Here is a 22,020-nt window from a genome sequence, read left to right on the forward strand (position 1 = left end):
TTTGGATCTAGTGCTAAATGTATGATCAGAATCCTACATGGAAGCACTTGCAAGGCTATTTAAAAGGGAAGGAGGGGTAAAGAAAATAGCTACCACCTGCATTTGAAAAACAGCCAGCTTAAGGGGACAGAAAGTTATGTACTCCCACAGAAAGGGGTGGTACTGCACACTTTTCAGACTCAGCACACACTGCTGCTGCTTCTTCTTTTTGTCATGCAGCTCTACATCAATCCAGATAACTGATCTAACCAAAACTGAGATAAAAGATTAGTTTCTAATTAGGTCTGCATGCTGATCAAACTCACCCTACAGCCGTATGGTTGCTAGAGCTGAAACAAGAGAGACGAAAGAAAGTTACACCCAGAACACAGGGAAAAAGACATGATAGGCAGTGTGATCCAGCTGTGAAACCGTATCCCAAAGCTTGCAGGAACTTAATACTCTAACAGCAAGCCAAAAAGTAAGGAATATGCTTCTGCCACTATCTTCCATGCTGGTGTAAAACTAAAGGAACTCTTCTGAAGAGAATGACATTATACCTATTGAAAACCAGTGGGAAAGGAAAATGGACCTAATAACATTAAATAATTACTAGAAGCATGGGGCATAAAACCCTGCAATTTTTTAGCACAAAATTGTATTTCAGCATTGTGAATTCTATTAGGAAAAAAAAGTGTTTTCAGAAAGGAGATTTAGTTAATGTTCCTTGCATTAAAAAAATCATTGCCTGTCATGTGCTCACCTAGGAAAGTACAAATAGACTGAAGTTTGTGTAGCTCCCAATTCTATATAGCTACTGAGGAATAAATTTGCTTCAGGTCAGTATGCAATTCTGTGAGTAATCTGGAAGAAAAGTGAAATGCAAGGTGAAACAAACCTATCTCCTTTTTCACAAATCACTCTGAAATTAGCTCATTTTTTCTCATTGTGTTATTACATGTATACAACAAAACAGGTGAAGATTCCTCGTAACTTTCACACTTTGGCAATGTTATTTAGGTTACACAGTAGAAATTGCAACAGGAAGAAAAACAAGCACAGAAAGACTTCCACAGCTTTCTACCTGGATGTAGTTACACATTTTGAACTGGTCAATTACAACCAATGTAAACAAAGACTGCCAGAGCCTGTTCCTGCTTTATTTGTCCATCATGTTGACAGTAATTTCACAAGTCACTTCTGTTTTCTGTTCTTTCAGAGTTTATGTTTATTTCCTCTAAAATAGGGACAATCTCACTGGCACAATATTAATTTTTCACAGTGGAGATGTCTCGGAACAATTCCAGGTCAACTTCGAGAGAAAAAAACCCCACAAAACAGAACAATCAAAAAAACAAATAAAACCCCCAAACTGTAGTGATTAACCAGAAAGACAAGTAAACGTTTCAATTCATTTAACAAACAGGCAATGCAACTTAGTGGAGAAAATACCGCCAACGTATAACAGCGTCTTTACAGTTTATTTGGAGAATGAATATATTTTATGTTGAATATTACATTACAAGCCATGTTAATTAGCACCCATGATATTCTTATCAGAGGAAAACTAAGCATTCTTTAACTGGAAATTTGATTATAATATACATGCATTTTATTTTTCAATTATTAGTAACAGCAAATAATTGACAGTATCAGTCACAGTAATCTTTTTTTAAAGCCACATACAGGATCTGGCAGACCTCTGCAAGTTGTGCAAGAAGTGGACAGTAATGTATACTTGCAAATGTTAACTTGGGGAAAAAAACTTCTGGAACCAGCACAGAAATTTCTAATATTTGTGTGAGTCAATTAATGGACCTAGTATTTGCATGAACAACATCTAAAGACACATTATCTTTGCTCTAGAAAATCAGGCTTCCCAATGAAGGTATCTGCAAGACACCGAAAAGAAACTGTTTGCATGTAGCAAAGCATTAATAAACAGCAAATCTAATTATTGCAAAAACATAAACATTGCAGCTGTAACATTTCTTTCTAACTGTACTATTACAGCCTTACCAGTGAAAACAGACATGTCAATGCTAATGTAAACTCAGCTGCTGATATATATTCATTAGATTCATAAAAGCTCCAACATTTCTTCCTCTCACTCTGTCAAATTGCCACAAAATAACATAGATACAATCCAATATACCAAAATGTAAAGTTTTAAGGCACCTAAGGCTTAGATGTATCTCCATTCTTGTCTCTTACTCCATAAAAATCCCTTGAAGAATCCTATCAAGGAGACTACTACGGATTTCAAACCGTATCTGGGAAGCAGAGGGGCCAAAAATGACAGGATGTTCTGGTCAGGCAAAGCTATTTTTTTGGCCTCAGTGGCCCAGAAGGTGACCTCAGAAACACGACCAGCTTTACCCCTGCCATAGTGCAGAGATTCAGCACTAGGTCAAACAGCCAAAGGAAAGGCAGGATGCATGAGGATACAGGGTTCCTACCCACAGCCTGACCTAACTGAATACTGTTCATTGTGCTTTGTCTAATTTGACAGGAATGCACATAAATGACATTATCCTCTGGGTCAAATTTAAACTGTAAGGTGAAACTGCTAGAATACTCCTGTGTACGTGGTGACAGGCTAAGGTTTATTTGAGACAATAAAAATAAATACTTCATATGTTTTTCAGAGTTGCAAATAAGATAAAACATAAATGATTGTATCAGTAATGTACTAGCATAATCCAGACAGAAAAGGCACTTTGCTTATTGCTGTTGTGTTCTTGTCGAAAAGACATCAACTAACCAATCAGCCCACCATTTTGGCCTGCCAAAACCCAAACTTTGTCACTTTTCTGGAAATCTTAACCTAATGATAAAAGATGAGGAAGCAGAAGAAAGAGAAGGAAAGAGAAACTATGGACCATCTTTTGGTTTATATTGAAGTTCACAGAACAAATGCTCAGCGCTCAAGATCTATCAACAATGAGTAACACTAAGTAATTACAAGTTAATTTCTGATTGCAGACATGCTGAACCAAGAGCTCTATGACCTGGCCTGATCACCTCTGCAATATGACAAAAGAATGACTGTAGCTATTGAAATCAGTAGCATTTTCATTATTTTTTGATCACTATCAGTCTAAGTATGAGAGAAAGAAGATGAACAATTTCTTTATTTAATATGTGCTAGATCTTGTGATTAACATGCAGTCTGAGTTCTGAAATGGAAGTTTTCAATCTGGTCTGTATTAAAGCAGTATATTATGAATCATGATCTCTTAAGAAAACACACTATGGCTCAACTCAGTAATGATGTGTTTCATCCTCCTTTATAAAGGCAAAGGCAGATTGTAAAAGGGAAAAGAAAAATGCATTTGTAAGCATTGCTAAGCAGCGAGTTTAAGATGACATTCTCAGGAGCAGGGGAGTAAGAGTCCCAGAATGGGTACCTGAGCAATGGCCCGACTGACATGACAAGAATTTCTGACACACAATAAAAACTATTCTGAAGTATTCTTCCATTATTAGCACCTAAATTAACTTCATTGTGAAACAGTAATTAAACAGCAGGGGAGATTCAATGCCTTAGCCTTTTATTCTTGATTCTAATTTACATGATTAAATTCTAACTTATTCACTGATTACCTTCTTGCTTAACACACTTTAGGTTCTCATGGGTTTCATTTTTGTCCTTGCTTCTTTTTCTGGGTGTAGCAGTTTTTGCCCTCACCAACCCACAATTTTCAGTATGCTTATGCATATTATTCTGTTAGCATAATGAAGTATAAATATGAATCAAATATTAATGTATGTAAGCAATTTAACACACACACACACAAAACAAATATGTTTCTGGCAGACAAATTTTGGAACTCGAAGTGAAAGGCTGACATAGTTAACAACCTCCATAAAACTCCTGAAGATTTTCCAGAACACGTATTAAAATTATCCTTTAAAGGAATGTTGTCTTTTGGTGGGTATAAAATCAAATTTATCATTTTCTAGTTCCTGGATAAGCAATAAAGTTTTACATTTAAAATCTGTATGTGGAAAAAAGATTACATTTAATTCAGAAGTGTGCACAGTTAACCCCAAACCAGAGATACGTTTTTACTGCATATGGTTTTGCAGAAGTGAGTAATAATTTCTTACTTCCCTTGCTGAGCTGGTCCTAGCACTCTTTCACTTCAATTATCTTTCCTAGTTTTTTAGTTTTTCTTGAAGTTCATACCTCCACACTGCCTTTTTAAGAAGACCACTGTATTAAACATTAGCAACTTCAATACTGGATTGTACAAGCCAGTACCAGCCCTGAAAATATAATGTGGCTGATACTTTCTAGCTAAAGGGGAATACTATAAAGTTCTTCATTAACCCCCCAATGTAAGGTTTGGGAAAGAAAACAAACAAGTTGTGCTGGCTTAGCATTAAGGAGTTAACATTCCAGCCAGTACACTGCTTTTTATTCTCAGTCTTTTGTGATACTATGACCTGCAATAATACGATCTGCAATACTTAAGCTAAAGATAACTCCACTGAAATTCCTTAAAAGGAAGCATCTTACCCAGAGTGAGTAGCCCTCACCATATTTCAGGTGCTCATAAACTGTAGGCTTAATATTAGAATCATGGTGCTTCTTCCAGTGAAGAGTGAGAAGCTGCTTCCGTCGAAAGCTTTTGCTGCAGCTCAAGTGAAGAGCTTCTCACCAGTATGGGTTTATTTATGTAAAATTAGGCGTTGTTCCTGAAACAAAAGAAATATCTGTAACACCACTATCCAGCCCTGTGGCCCACGTTCAAAAAAACCAAGCAGGCACACAGAAAAGTGCAAGGATGTTGCACAGACTCCTTAATTATCATCCACTGTAAGAAGATGCTGAAGAACACATTGGGGTACTTGCCCACTGACTTGGAGAAGGTCAGAGGGTTTCCTCCTGATGTTATTAAGGTTAGCAGAAAAAACAATCAGAATGGAGCAGCGGTACATTCCAACATATCAAGGCCAAAGCAATGCTATTCTAAATGTATTCTTTAAAATAAAATTTTCAGTTCTGCCTGAATTTATATTCTGTGACACTGCTGAAAATCACATTTAAGGCTTAACTATTATATTCTGTTCTCATCACAATGTCACCGGAAAGTGATTGCTCTTACTTTATAGTTCTAAGCAGTTCATGTACTAAAGATTTATCCAGAAGATAGCCTCAGACTTTCCAGCATTTCAATTTTATTGTTTATTTGTGAACCATTTATCTTGCAAACAAATATAACTACACTATTTTAGTTAGATTGCAGTCACAAAAGTTTTTATCTTAAGGTAAATATAACCACAAAGCCTATTCTGCCTTGCCAAACCACCAATCGAATAAGCAATATTTTTTCAGTGAATTTAAATACCTGCTTACATTTGAATATTTTCTCATTTCTATGAGTCTTCTTGTGCTGAATAAGAGCAGAGCGCTCATGAAAAACAGCTTCACAGTAACCGCATTTAATTGCCACTGCCATGTAGGAATGCAGATTTCGCAAGTGGACACCTGAACGTTTATTAAAAGCTGTTAAATTTAATGGTGAATTTTTGATTTCTACGATTTTGACCAAAAGCTAGACAATGCATATCCCTGAGTAATGCATAATTTGTAGAAGATGCCACCAAAATGAACATTCTGTGTTCTCTGCAGTAGTGGTAAAATTGCCACACAGGCAATTTTTCAGATTAGTTTAAGATAACTAAAGTTGCAGTAAGATGTTGTAACTTTCCAGAGAAATTAAACAGTTATAGGCCTAAATCTCAGTGATTCCAATGGCTATCATTTAACACATCAAATACTTTCAAAAATTCCACTAACTGCTTGCTTTTGCCGATACACAAAAAATCATTTGAAAACACTACCCAAAGTAGTAGCCTTTACAAAATTAAAAATTACAAATAAATGAACAAAGAAATTGTATTTATGTAAATAACAATCTACCTCTACCTTCAAATACTTAAGAGACTTTAATGGGATCTTTATTTGAAAATATAAATAGATGTTAAAGATAACTTTGTATGTCTAAATATTTTGTAATACAGCTTTTTCATGTATTTCTGGAAACTTAAATTTTTATATAGGTTTTGTTAGTATTGGTCAGCTATGTGGCCTCAAACACATTAAATATGCTACATTTCAAATACACTGATTAAATAATAAAAGTGTCATCTGTACAAAAACATTTTGTTCCTAGAAAAGATGATTTAGATATGAAATGTATGAATACGGACAACTTTACTGGTACTTCAAGAAGTACTGTTCTGAACAAGAGTATATAAAAAATTTAGTATGTAAAATTCCTAGAAAATCACGATGCCTTGTATTTCAAGAACTATGGTTTGTACAAAGAAACCTTTTAATTTATATTTGCAGTTACAATTTTAATTTTAATTCATAATTTCAGTATCAACCTGTATATCAGTACTGTTTGATACTGATAGCAAAGGAAAAAATTCTATTATCTGCATATAGAATGAAGATGAACATACACAGTGGCTTGTTCTGTGCATTCTGGGAAAGGATCCCAACTAGCTAAGAGACGTTTGAGTTTATTGTATCACCTTCAATGCTTCATAAGTGCTTTGTAGCCTGAAAATAATCTTTGATATTGATGTAATAGAATCTAGAATTCCAAGAGTTTTCAGTTCTTGAAGTACAGTAAAACCATTGTCTGCTGGATGAACGAAGTCAAACTTTGAAGTTAACTTGCAGTTTACTAATGCAATTACACGTATTTCTTTAAATTAAAAGGACAAAAAATGCGTTCAGCAACTAAACACACAGCACAACTTTAGATTAAGAGGTAAAAGCTGATTTGGTATATATACTAAATAATTCAATTATTTTAGTTTCTCTTATAGCTAGATGCATATACAGATTTTAAGTAGAGCTGAGATAGAATGCAAGAACTGAAATGGCTTTATACAGATCTGACTAATTTCTGTGGCTTTGAGATAAAAAAAAAACTTTTCAGTACAACCTGGACATATATTTTTGTGAGGTACCTTCTCACTGAACAACAGAAGGTCACAATGCCACAGGTAACAAGCAAAATAATAATAATAAAAATTAATAATAAAAAAAATTTTCTACATTGCATTTTAAACAAATTAAAACATCAACCACAAGATGTCACCACATCTCCTTGCAGGAGGAGTTTACCTGTAAAACAATGAATGCATTTTCCATAGATATATGATATAAAGCTGTACGTAACATATTTGATATCACTGTAAGCAGTAAGAATTAGAGATTTCACCTCTAATTACCTCTACATTTCTTTTTCTTTTCTTTTCTTTAAACTCACCCAGGTCACTTTTTTGCGCAATAAAAGTACTACAACGTGGACACTGGTATTTTGGCGTATTTTTGCCATGCTTTTGTAACATATGGATTTTCATGGTACCACTCTGAGTGAATTTGTCCTGGCAAACGTAACATTCATAGGTTTTTTTCACCTATAAAAACATATTAAAATAACATATGCTTAGAAAGTCTACTTATTTGATACAAATGCAATATTCCCACAGATCCACAGATCTAAAAATCCATGTCCTAACAGCAACGGTCTCCACACCAACCAAAATGTTACTATTACTTGACAATGCACAAAAGGCTAAACAAGTTTACCTACATTTTCATAGCTGATTACAATGCAAAATCTTGACTTCCAGAATCTGCGAGTCAAACTGATGAAGCATAAAGTTATTAATACAATTCTAAACTATTAATCAGGAATTATTTTAACTTCTATTCTCTCTTGAATATTTGATTTATAAAAATGCAGAATTATCCTCAAATGGGCAAGGAGAGAAAGTTAACAGCTGTAACAACATCATGAGAAAAGTGATTCATCACCAGCCATTGATAATGGTGGAAGAGAAAGTGATGAAATTATCTTCTTGCCTTTCTTCCCCAAAAATTCACATCAGGGGTGAACACCATCAAAAACGACTTCAACACTGGCAATTGACACAGTCTAGTAAGACAGAAACAGCTAGTGCTGAGGACCTAACATACACACAGATTTGGAACCAACTCCAGACTGGTTCTGTGGACTAAGCCCCTACCAGTTCTGGGTAACACTCCTGGACTCTTCTGGTTGACTCTCATTAAAAAAGAATTCATTTTAATTGCACCAAACTGCCTCAAGATATGAACCAAAGCATGAGAAGTGGGGATATTTGGAAGATTTGATTCAAACCACACTCTCACAATTTGATTCAAACAAAAACACTAATCATAACATACATTACATAACATAATTCAGTGAAGTTAAACCCTGAAGTATATGATAGATACTAACTGCTTTCCTGGAAGGCAGGCATGTTGCAAAGCCATGATTGGAACACATTGCTTTCAACATTAAAATAATTTCTTTGTTGACCGAATTATTTACTAGCAATTCGGGACCACAATGATGTCCATGTTTTGAACAGACTATTTAAACTCTCCCATCTGATACATCTCCATATAAAATTAACTACTTGAGAGATAAAAGTGACAACTTGATCCACAGAAAACAAGACCACATAAAGGAAATATTTTTCTCATATGAAAAAAGTTTAGGAGGAACAGCAAGACTGTAACTACTAGCACTGTACAACTAGACCTGCTGTAGCCAAATCCAGAAAATTTAAAGACAACGTGTTTTTCAGACATGTTTTTATGCAAAATCACAAATGAAAAAAATGCTAATTTAGAGTCCGAAATTAGATCACTCTAACCCTCTGAATGTTAAGGTCCTAAGGACATAGACTTGATCATGACTTCAGAGTCCTACCTGAATGAGTTATCATGTGCCGTTTCAGTTTATATGCATCTTTGTTAGCATAACTGCAAAGGTCACAAGCATAAGAACACTCTCCTGTATGTGAGCAAATATGTAGTTTCATTTTGCTTGCCTAGTATAAAAATAGGAAGTTTTCTGTAATATTTAAATTATAGAAATAATTAAAATATAAGCAATTTTACAAAATATATCTATTGCAATTTTAAATATTGCGTCAATCCCAGAATTAGCACTACACACATACACACACATTTTTTTCCTGTAAAATCATCCTGTTGTGGTTTTAGGTAACATTTTTGTGCTCTTTCCCCAGATGATCTTACTTCCATGTTCAGTGTCAACATAAACAAAAGGAGAAATTTTATAATAAGAACATAAAAGCTAAAATTTTTAAACCATCTGAAGGGGATACCTACTATGATCAGGCTACTTGGATATGCAAAACATAAAATTAATTGAAAATACTCAGGAAAATAAAATAAAGACCAAACTCATTAACCAAAGTATTCACCTTCAAGTCCCAACGAAACACTTTCATTCCAGAAGTTTAATTCATTCTGCTTTTTCATACTGTTCTTGTGATATATTCTACGTAAATATTGTAAATATGCAAGCTAAAATTAGGAGCTACCTAATGTTCAATTCCTTCATTTATAAACAGAATTAATTCACCACTAGATCCATTCAAACCTCCAACACTATTCACTTAGATGAAATTAGACGTGACTGCCAATCTTTGCTATGCAAAATCAAATCATAAGCATGGTATTACAAAGGGGCTCCTTCAGCTCTCCTCATTCAGAAAGCTTACAGCAACATTAGTGAGAGTTCTGCAACAGCAATGAGTACTGAATATTTCCTTGTTGAAACAAAGGCAAGAATAAGACACTTCAATATAAACTGACGAGGTTTTTAAAGATGGAAGCTATCCAAAATCTAATTAATAAGATAAGGTGCATGGAATAAAGTTCAGGCTTGCTTACAGCTTTAGATATGGACACAGCACATAAAAAATTTAGATATTGAATATCCACTAAACTGTGACAGTGATTCAATCATAGGTGCATGACTGAAAGCCTATTTTTTCCAAGTGAACCCTTAGGCAGTCTGTAGCTTTTTTATTTCTAGATCAAAAAATTTTCAATACAGTAAAAAATCCAAACATCATCAAGTATATAAACACAACACATTAGCTTCATTTTAGATATCAGCCAGTCTTGTTCTACAGTATACGGAATGAAGTATAAAGAGGGATCAAGTATGCTTTTGTAGGATCAAATTCACACAAACACATTGTCTAGCAGCAATTTTAGTATAATAAAAAAGAACTTCTCGAGGTTAAAAATCTGTGCAAAAATGTTGTAACTTGACAGTACATTAAAATCTTAGTATGTGAAAGAATACAAAGCCTCCCAAAAGATTCAGCAAGGCTGTATTTACTTCTACACTAGAGTATTTACACACTAACACTTGAAAGGATTTTCTAAAGCATGCTTGTAAGGCCTGTGCCATGAAAGCTCAACACTGGTCACAAACGCTATGTCACAGGCACTGCATTTATAGGTTCTGGTCCCTGTAAGAATACACTGTTTATTAGAATTTTATTTAATAACACAATGTATGATTTGTCTGCCTTAAATCAACATGCACAATTTTTTAATAGAACCTTTTATGAGATTCTGAATTTTATATACAATAAACATATACCGTAAGTTTATTATAAACATGATTTGTCAATTTGCTTCATATAGTTAGATAGCAAAATGAAAACATCACAAAAATATCTATTATGCATGTAAGAATCAGATACAACTGAAGTCAATATTCAGTTGACAAAAAGTTTTAGAATGGTATTTAACAAAATAAGTTAATGCTTACAGAGAGAGTTACTAATTACAGACCATGTATTTTCAGTGTGGAACTGCAAGCAAAATCAGAGAAACTTTCCGTAACAAAACGCGCACAGAAGACAGCTCTAGAACACAGTCATCTTGCTGTTAATTAAATTTTGCAGGCAATATGTAAAATGAAGTATTTTCAGACATTAGATACCTGTATGTACATTCACGTGGTTATACAGGAGAGAAGCTGTACAAAAAGCCTTAAGGCAGAGGTGACATGCATGACGTTTCTCATCAGAATGGGTTTTCACATGACAATTAAGACTTGATATTCTAAGTGAGGTGAATGCGCACAAACCACAGCTGAAAACTGCTTTTTCTCCTGTGAGAACAAAGACATATTTAGACTGTACAAGCCACAAAACAACAATTTGACTTTTTCAATAGTAGTAACAGTTTCAATATAGTTCCTCCACTTTGGGTAAAACTACTTCATACCTCCACATAAAAGGACTTCAAAAGATGTTACAAAATATCAAGCTGTCAGACAGAAATTAGTGTATCAAATGAAGACTTAAGTGAGTTGCCAAAAAAATAGTGCCACGTGTTAGCCATACAGTTTAGAACCTAATCCTAGGAAACCTAGCTCGTAGCCTAGCTCTCACCTCCAAAACAGGATGAAACGTCCTCCTGATAGTATCATTAAGATGAGGTTCATCAAGGCACTTACAACCTATGCAACACAATGCTTGATGACAACTGTATTATTAGTACTAAACGAGCTTGTTCAAAGATTTGGAAATGGCAGGTTAAACTAGTGTCAGCTTTCTGGTAGTCCTGAATCCATAAAGTGTATGGAAAAAAACATCATGATGTAAAAGCCTCTTTAAAATGAGTTGAATTTGAGGACAAAAAACCCCCAATTCCTTGAAGAAGTCATAGAATAAAGTTATGCTTTCTGGATTGCATAATATTTCCAAGTTCATGGCATAGCAGTAATGAATTACTTTTGAGCTTAACAAGTTAAGAGTAAATGTGCAACACTTTCAGTTTTGAAGAAGATCTGAAACTGTGAAATGGCAAATACGTCATATATGAAGAGCCTTTCCAGAACAGTTGTCTCGGCTCCCAAGTGCACTCTCTGTAATGATTTTCATGCTGAGACCAAAATGTATTTTGTACAATGCTTTATACCACACAGAGATGTGCAGCTAACACTTCACTTCAATAACAGCAAACAAAACCACTTTATTGTTCTTTATTCATTGTGGATTCATGCCCACACAAAAGAACATTGTTGACTTTGTTAAAACTGCTCAAAAATGCTTCCTATAAAAGCAGTAATGAAAACAAGGGACATTAACAATTTGTACAATATCCATATTTCAAACAACCTCAGCCAAGATATCTGAATATAAGGTACCTTAATATAAAATACCTTAATATGACACACACACATTTACAGACTCTTCAACATTACTGATGTCATCCAGCTTTTACAGTACACACATACAGTTTCTAGGGAAACACCTGCTTATCCATTCCCTTCTAATTCAGTCCTTAACTTCTGCAACATACTTTCATGTTCCTAAAATCTTAAATCAGACATTTTCTGTTACTTTTACTTAGGTTCTGGAAGACACCTTGCTGACAGATATTGATACTTGTCACCACCTTCGGCCAGCAACACAGAACCAGTCTTAAACTCATCCATAAACCCCCAAACAAGCACATTTTGAAGCTGAATGAGGGAACTAAGAAAGACTAAGTAAATTACAAGGTTTATTTAAAGGCACTCACATAATAGTAACGTCAAAATCTCCCTGGAGGTTTCAAATACCACATTATTGTTCAAAAGACCATTAATTTCTAAATGCCATCCAACACATCTCTCCGGAACACAACACAGATGACATCAGCATGAACAACATCTTTTAACACTTAATGCCGAAGGGTATAATCCCTTCTTCCAGATTTCCAGAGAATGTTAAGATCTAACCTAATTTAAACTTAAACACTGTGAATATTTAATACAAAATTTCAACCTCACTTCAAAATCTAGAACTACAAGGATTAACTTTTTACCTTACTTCCAATATGGAGCACAAATCTGAACTTTTAGATCCTTGGGATTCCTTACAACTGTTTGTTCTGATGGAGTTGCACATTCCTGCTCTTTACCTTCACTGCATTAGTCTGGCAAATCATCACCGGCTTTGCAGCTCTGGCTTTTTGTTCTCCTAAGAGTGAAAGGAAGTTCCTTTCCTCCCCCCTTTTCAGATGGGGTTAGTTGCTGGACCTTATTTTCAAACACAATGACATCATTATCTATCAGTCTATTTAAAGTTTTACAACTTCCCTGATCAAAGGTAGCCGCTAGTGGCAAAACAACTATCAATAATGTTTTTTTACCAAACTAATATAAGACTTTTGCAGCCTAATTGTAATGCTTTCTTTGTCATACAGCAATTAACAAAGTTGTGATACTTTTTGCACTAGATAATTAGAAAATTAGACCACACCTCAGAAATTATCTAGGGTGGCACATAAGTTTTAAAAGAAAAAAAATATGTTATAAATCCAGTAGCTAGCACAAGATAAACACCAATGTTTGCATGTCCTTTTAATAAAACACATTTCAAATGAGACCGTATTATGCATACAGCTTTAACAACGACCGCAGTATTGTACTAATGCAGGAGAAGAAGGGAAATTGTCTAATGCTACTTAAGACATCTAGGCTGTCAAACCAAATAGCACCAAACTGGCAAACTGAACCAAAACGTGTCTGAATTTCAACACGTTAGTCATCTAGAAAGGCTAAATTTTTGGTTTGCCTTTTTACACATGGGATGACATTCTATAAAGCTGTACAAGGGATTTGATACCAAAGTCCAACAAATCTGAATGGCTAGAAAGAACACTGAAGTCAGAACCAAATCACTGTGATCACAAGTTAACAGCTCAGGCATCACTCCACCACATCCAGAATTTACACCTGAGTCTGTAGCATGCCTAGTGGTTTCTCTGTTGCCTTGCCTTCTGAACTCTTCGCTTGCCCTTTTTCTTGCAAAATGTTAATCTGCATCAGCCCTATGTTACAAAAAAGACAGATACCTTCCCACATGCTTACAGCCATGCCTGCCAGCACACAGTACAGCACAGCCTGCCCCTGCCGCACTGCCACCACCCTGGCCAGCATGGCCTTCACCACCCCTTCTGAGGGTGGGCAGCTGCCTGGCAGGCTCCCTCCAAGCCCTCCTCCTCTGCCTTCAGGCACACTGTCTGCAGTGTCAGCCAGTGTTTTTCACTCTCTTCAGGAGAAAGGGAGCACTTTGGGGGGACACCTGCCCCCATCTGCATGTTGAGTCCTGCCCCGCAGCCACTGCCACTGCTCCGCTCCTTCACTCAGGTTATCCCATCCCTCTCACACTCTCCTCTTCTGTCCCTGATTTTCCTGCACCCCTGATTTTGGTGAAAAGCTCCAGCAGCCCTAACTCAAGCAGTGCTTGAACCTGTTCAAAAGGCAAGGTTAAAATAGGGCAAATCTCAGGCTTTCAGGACAACCCCCTGGCCCTGCCTCGCACTGCAGCCCTGGAAGCACCTCTCGGCCTGCTCGCCCGCAGCTGTCCCACACACTGACCACCACAGCCCTGCCACCACCGCCTCGCTGCCCGGCCCTGCCCGCAGCCTGCTCCCAAAGCCTCCCGGGCCAGCCCTCGCCCCTTCGAACTCCTGCCACCCCACAGCCCCGCAGCAGGAAGGCTCCCCCAGGCCCAGGGCAGCCTGTTGGCAGCCAGCATGCCCCGCTGCTTCCCGCAGGTGAGGGTGGGCAGAGAAGGGGCTTCACACCCAGGGACCCTTCCCTACAGTGCTCCTTGGCATGGCGGCCCCACGGGGAGGCTGCCCCTCAGCAGCAGCCAGAGGGGGGAAGCCCACTCACGGGCAGCATCTTCTGTGGGGGAGAACTGGTTCCGCCCTTGTTAATTCTGCTAGCCCAGGGGTCCTCAAACTATGGCCTGCGGGCCAGATACGGCCCCCCAGGGTCCTCAATCTGGCCCCCCGTATTTACAGAACCCCCTGCACCCCCCACTGGGTTTTGGGGGGGAAACCAAGCAGCCGCAGATGGCTGCCTGCCACTTCATCCATGCGCCGGCCCCCTGTTTAAAAAGTCTGGGTACCCCTGTGCTAGAGGCACGAAGCCCTGACACAGGCAAACCTCCAGAGCCTCTCCATGCAAGGCCTGAAGCTCAGCGAAGAGCCCATCTCCTCACAGCGAGTGTGGCACATCCCGCCAACCGGCAGCAAGGCCTGTTAAAGCCACCTGCCATTTTGTCACGCTCAAGCCCTAGATGAGGATCTCTCCGTCTTAATCGTAGGCCCTTAACCTTCTGCTCCCACTTGGCTGGAGACCACGGGGCTTAGCTCAATTGGTTTCTCTACTTGCAAAATATTTGAAGTACTTCCCATGTTTCTGTCACAGAAACACTTCAGCCTGGCTGCCATGTCGCTGGAGTGCTGCTGAAGAGCTGGCTGACTGCTAGTGCCGCAGCATCTCCTACCCTGCGAGCTGAAGTATTTCACAAAATTGGCTGAAGTACATTTGCAGAGGCAGCAGAGCGATATATAAGCATCATTACACCATACTTTAGGCCAGGATTGGTTATTAAATGAGAACAAGAAGTTTTAGACTTAAGAGTTCTCCAAAGGCGTTGTGAAAATGTCTTTGAGGTAAACTTGTATGATTTGAGAGTATTAACATCTAATCTTGTGTACCCTACTAGACTAGCAATTTCCAACCATCAAACATTTTATAAGGCCCACTTATTATTAATACTCTATTGCACACTAACGCAAAGGACAGATTTGGAGCTTTATCACTAAATGTTAGTTCAGTGCATTGCAAAGTACAGTACGTTGCAAAGTGATTGTAGCCCAGCATCGTCCAGATCTTGCTAAAGCATGTACTGAACTTTAAACAAAACAGAACCCCTAACCAATGTGTGGCTTTCCTTGCCTCTGAAAGTAACCCATTAAAACTTGCATTTGGGAAATATCCTTAGCACAAAATAGCAGCAAATGGCCGCTGGCCTGTGTAGCTGTACTATTGCATCAAATGACGTGGTGTTTTGCACAAACCCATTATTATATCATGCATTTCTGCATAGGATTAGCATTGCTGGGTACCCATGGGACACATGTCTCCTTTTCCACTGAATCTGGCTGAGTCGTTATTACTATTCCTGTGGTGTGGGTGCCAGAGGTAGCATTGCTACGCAGCCCCATTGGAAAAGGCAGTGATTCTGATTACTGCAAAGGATGTAGCCCTAAAAAGTACATTGGTGGGGCCACTGCAACAAGTTGTAAAAATGAAAAGTTAAAACCTTGGCATCTCAAAAAACAAATCTCATGAGAAGCCTGATTTTAGGTCATTGACCTTACTGGGTCCTTATGGGTACCTTCAGAGATAAGAAGTTCCTGTAACTCCCATAAATAGCCTTGACAACAACTCTTCCTACCCATAAATCTGTAGAATGCTAAATGCAAAAAGAATATAAACTTTTTACATTTAATAACTGCAAATTAGTTATACCTATTATGTTGCTTGGAATCAACACAATCCAAAGTAATTATTTAAGGTTGGGTATATATTCCAGCAATTTAGGGCTGATATTGTAGTTAGGTACCACATTATTCATTATCTACAGAATCTGTGGGCTCTCAAAACCAAAGAACAGGATGCAGAATACACAAGATATTCATATAATTATGCTGCTGGTGACTGTAGCCAGTTTATACTTCTTACACATTTCTGAATCTTTTCAAGTTGCTATGTATACTATGCAATTATGATAGTTGAAGGGCACCGAGGAAAAAAGTTGTTATAATAATATACCCTCCTTTAGGTCATTTTAATGAGTTTTCCTGCACTTGAACAGTCATCAGCATCCAAGAGCTGTCCTGCCTTGTACTTCTGCATTATTAATACCAGCACCATCCATGCAGCTACAGTTAAAGGTCTATCATTATTTCCATTATAAACTGATATTTTCAAGGATTTATAACTCAAATGCGGAATAGCCCTTCAGTTAATTTTTGTTGAATTTAAAGGAACCACTTGGATCAGCAATCTACAAATTCAACCACTTTCTAATTACATTTTGACACAATAGAGATTAACAGCTCCATAATGGCTGTTATGGTCTATTGTGTATGCAGTCTCCAGTTACCACTACTGCCTACTGCATCACTTATCTCTAACTGCAATTAAACTTCTACCCACCCCTCTAAAGAGTCTATTTCTTCCAAATGGATCAACAGTCTGCATCAAAAATCTATCACGAAAAGAATAAAGGACGTTTTTATTTTTTAAGTCTTTTTGGGGGGGATAAACACATTAAATATGAATTACTGTTTGTTAGGAGTATTTTATATAGATTATAAGGATTTTAATGTAGGCACATGCTCTTATGCTAAAGTAACATTACATAAAGAAACAAAATTCAGCCACAAAATTGCAGATAAATTGCTAAGAAGAATCTACCAGTGCATGAAAGTGAATACATGGACAACTAAAATCCTAAATCAGCAGAGTAAATTCTACCCTTGGCTGCACTAAAGAAACACAGCAAACTTTGTTCCAGTCTGCACTTTTTCACCTGACTGTAGACAGTGCAGCTGACTTTTTTGATGAGTAAAATATTGGATTATCTGTTCAAATTTGTCAGTCTTAAATCTGAATAATATCTTTTATAATATTTAAGATGCTTAATGCCTGTTAGATAGAGCCGAGTTTTTTAAAAAGCTCTATTACTACATACATAAAGCATTTTTGACCTTGAAGATAGTTCAAAGTTTTCAGTTTCATTCCCTTCCAGTGTTTTAGAAAATCACCTCAGATGACTGCAGAGGCTGTATAACCAGCTTTACACTTCCATCTTCCTATCATGGGACCTATCATATGTCCTAAACTACAATCTTCTTATGCCAAGAGAAGGATTGCCATCAATTTAAATGGATTTGGAATTGGTCCCAGAATAGATAACCATGTGAAGCAATAATGGTGTGATTTATTTACACATTTTTGACCTGTCCACAACACTCAGAGTAAATCAGGACTGTTGCAGTACACTTGAAAGAGGAAGAGGACAAAAAAAAAAAAAAAAAAGAAAAGAGAAGAAAAAAAGAGAGACACCAAAGCAAAAAAGCCATACAAACAAGCCCCAATTTAACCTCCAATGGTTATAATTGTTTCATTTACGATATTCTGTCTAGTAGCTGAAAACTCCATTCTTCTTCAGAACATGACTCCTGTTAGTCTATGAGAAAACCCAGTCTTTGTTGTGACTTATTTTGACAGCTTTAATATCATTTTCCACCTGGCATGTGGAAAGTTTTCCATTTTCACTTTCCTCCAATGTCTCACTTTTGTTTCCAAGTATATGTCGTACTCACACTGCACCTGTCATAGCGGTATCTATGTGCCTTAACACTGGTCTGAAAACATATACGTCTTTACTTTTGCTCTAACACCAGGGACAATTGCTACCTTCATCACCTGTTTTGCACTGAGATATTGCCCCTCGTAATAATGACAGCAGTAGATGACCTCCTTCATGCCATCACTTGTTTCACAGAAAGCCAGTATACTTTTATAATCTAATTCATGTGACTCCTTTAAATATTTGTTCAGTTTATGAAGTTGTAGTCACTAAAAGTTGAAATCTTTCCGCTGTACTTTCTCCTGCTGTTGTCAACTTATTCCTTTAGCATCCCACCTTCACACAGATGAAGGAAGCACTTCTTCAGAGACCACCAGAAACCTTAATTAAAAAAAATAAATATATATATATATGAAAGCACGTCAGCTAATGAGTGAGAAAAAAGGGGGAGGTATTATATTCTTTTGGGTGCTCTTCTAAGCAACCGAAAGTTGCAGATTCAGAATAACATACTGCTTCAGTGCTGTCCTGGAAGATTCTCAGGAGAAATTACACAATGTGAGTTTCATAAAAGATACTGATCACTTGGAAAGAAGAATATTATTAAAATACTTTAGCTTTTTTGTTTTGGTTTGGGATTTTTTTTCCTCCCAGACCTCTGGTTCTGAGACAGGAGCTGCAGTTTATTCTAACAGGCATCATTTAGAATTCAGATCTGACTTGGCTATCTTGTCTACCCAAAAGAACACAATTCTCTGGTCCCTGTCCCTACAGTCGTATAAAAATTGGTCAGACCTCAGAACCAGATACTTCTGAACATACAGTCCTACTTGTTTCCTTAGTTATTCCCCAAAGCAAAGGGAAGATGGGAGCATAGCAAAGCAAAGACAGCTGGAAGTCATCCTGGAGGGTACTGATTGACTAGTTTCTAGCCTGGCTATAAATTACCACTGTTCTTTCTCAGTGCAAAGATGAGGAGAGCAGCAGAGCTGTCTCAGAGGTACAGTGCTTGCTTGGCCCGTGCTGCTTAGGCATGATCAGCTACATGTGGGCTGTGCCTAAGGCACAGGGAAAGCCTTGCTTTGCTCTCTCTCCAGTGCTCATCTTGACTTTGAAAAGGCAAATAATCTCTTTAAATATGAGTGGTTCTTGTAGAAGAACCAAAGCAACTTCTATTAAGTTAAAAGACTTAATGCTTTTAAGTATTGCCTTTAAAATCCTGCTCCATACTGTTAATGATTATAATTATATGGCATGACAAAAAACCAGGGCATAATAGCGTACAGATGTGGGATATATAAAAGGGGAAGTATTTAACATAAGCTTATTGGAGCTGAAAGTACCAGAGATGATTGATTGCTCAGACACAAGTCAGGGAAGTGGTCTAAAAAATATTAACCATAATTGCAAATTATCCATTACCCGTTCATCTAACATCATGATATATTTAGAAACAATTTTACCATCCAGTAATTATGCACTGTTTGCTGCATGTGGCAAACAGCAGATCTGCGTGCCTGGCTGTGCTTGGAAGAAGGATGCTTACTTGAGAAGCACATTGCTTCTCCCATTTCAAAAGACATTAGCATGGTTATACAGTTAATTACACCTCAGTGACTTCCACTGTTTTTATAGAATACTCTTTAATCCGAGAGATAGCAAAGAAAGTTTTAAAGACAACTCCCCTTAGTTAGTTAATAAAGGTTTCTGCTGGTGTTTGTGCAAGGGTCAGAGTTAAAAGGCAGAAAGCCTTTCCTCTTGTTTTGACTAAACTGGAGGAAACATGCTAGAGCTGTGCAGAATTTGATTGCCAAACACGAAGTGAAGATACAGAGTGAGAAAAGATAGTAAAGGTTTAACCCAACTGATGTAAGAAACAAACTCCAAGGATGCCCATGTTTCCTTGCTTTTATAGCACTGTTAATCTTTAATCAGGAAAATAGTTCTGAGAACAGCTCTTTGTGCACAGCTAAACAGGCACCATTGCTTGGAAGTTAATAGGATCACCAGAAAATGGGACTATTAAATCATTGTCCTAATATATCAGTGAGAGATGTACAACCCAAAGGAGTTCAAATTCTGCTTCCACGTGGATATGCAGCAAGTGCACATTAAACCTTGCAAAATCAGCAGTAAGGAGTTAGTCGGTAGGTTCAGAAGAGCAGTGGCTTCCTGTGCAATTTTGTTCCAGCTCAGATCACAAATGAACATGGGTGCTAAAGTTTCTGAATTCAAAAATCCAAAGAAATCAAGAATGGGCTACAAAATTTAAGGGCATATTTAAAGACATGTGGATTAGTGTGACTTCACTGACAGCAGGTGATTTAGTCCTTGATATTTGTCAGCAGACATACCTTAAATCTTAGTCTTCCTCCCTGCTGCAGTGACATATCATCACTTAAAGACCAAAACCAGATAGCCTCGTGCCTTTTCGTCAGGAGCTGGTCACACAGATGTGGTATAGCAGACAGTTGTACATCTTTTATGCTCCTATATGAATAAACAAAGTCTGCATTATAGTTCTCAGTCTTTTTAAACAGCAAGATAAGTAAGGAAGTGCCTGGAAAGCAAATAATAGCTAAGTGACCTGTTTTGTGAATAATGGTTATTGCTCTGTTCAGAGCTGCCTTTACAAACTTAGAGTTTCTCGATCTGTCATTCATACTCTTCTTTTGTTCTGTAAGTTTGAACAGCAAGATCTCCTGGGCAGAGCACATTTATGCTTCACCCAAAATAACAAGGTACTGCCTTAGTGCTATTGCAATGCAAATACTTACACTATACAAGGTTAACAAGTGGGTTACTTGTTATATTTTATTTGCAGAAGGCAAGTTGGTTGCTATTCATGTCTACATATTAGTTTAAGCTCATGTATAAGAGGTTCCTCTTTAAGTAAACATATGCATATGAATCATCCTGAATCAGTAAATCTGGAGACAGGTACAGATGATCAGACAGCAGAAGTATGTACAGCAGAGTCAGAATTCTGCCTTCCTAAAAGCATAAGAAAAAAATATGATCTCTGGGGCCCAGCTGAACCCTTGACCTCTTTGCTGAGCATTGTTTGTAGCAGTAATCATACTTGTGGCACCTGTCTGGTAGGAACCATTTACACTGGCAAAACAAAAATGCTTTTACATTGAAAAAATCCCATTATGGTCCACACCTGTTGCCTTCTTCCTATTAGAAATGTGCTAAGCATAAGTGTATGGTATGTAGGATTTCACCTGAACTGTTAACACTTACATGGGGTTTTCCAGTAAACACAGGCTCTGTTACAGAGGTAATTGGTTTTTTGTAACATTTATTTTCCTACAGCTGTCAGATTCAAGAACCAAAAGGTACATAGTGCTTGATATAGGTTTGCCTTCTCACCTTTAGATGTACCCTGGCTTTTACTTCTGCACAATCAGCTCCTCTATCCTGTTGTTGCTTCCAGTGTTACAAAATGTTTGAAATATTCATCAAAGCTATTTTCCTGGAAAAAAAAAATAGAACAAATCTCACTTCAAACAGAAAATACGGTTCAGCCCAAGCTGGTGCTTTTGTATTGCTATCAACAGAGAAAATAGGTTATAGTAAATGTTTTTCATTTCAAGTAAGAACATACTACTTGCATTACAGTAATCTAAAAAGGATCCAGCAGGGACTAGCTGTGGCACAGATACAAAGATTAGAAAACATAATAATCTTGTCTCATTAGGTTTTAAACTCCTCTAGCCAGGAACTATCAACCAAACTAGGAAGAATGGACAAGAACACAGAGAAATTGGCATTATCACCTCCCAACCCCCTTCCTATGGAGGTGATCATGGCTTAGGGATATAAAGTTACGTGTCCAAAGTCGACTGGGAAATCCATAACAGAGGAAGAAACGGAACCTAAACGTTCTGAATCTGCACCCACGCTTACTGGTTAAATCCATCCTTCTTTAAAGGAGTTGGCTCATGAAGGATATATAGAACTGTATTCAGT

General features: G+C 37.3%; 1 protein-coding gene across 1 annotated transcript; it reads right to left on the reverse strand.

The window, feature by feature from the left end:
* Positions 1–306: 306 nt before the first annotated feature.
* CTCFL (CCCTC-binding factor like) lies at positions 307–13,805 on the reverse strand. The gene is given in 12 exon segments (XM_014284722.2): positions 307–329; positions 3,586–3,706; positions 4,505–4,629; positions 4,632–4,679; positions 5,193–5,214; positions 5,337–5,476; positions 7,278–7,418; positions 8,745–8,874; positions 10,203–10,228; positions 10,231–10,335; positions 10,815–10,985; positions 13,721–13,805. Coding segments are annotated over 12 exon segments (1,137 nt in total).
* Positions 13,806–22,020: the final 8,215 nt, after the last annotated feature.

Source organism: Falco cherrug, chromosome 10 (genome assembly GCF_023634085.1).
Source record: "Falco cherrug isolate bFalChe1 chromosome 10, bFalChe1.pri, whole genome shotgun sequence".
In the NCBI taxonomy this organism is placed as follows: Eukaryota; Metazoa; Chordata; class Aves; order Falconiformes; family Falconidae; genus Falco; species Falco cherrug.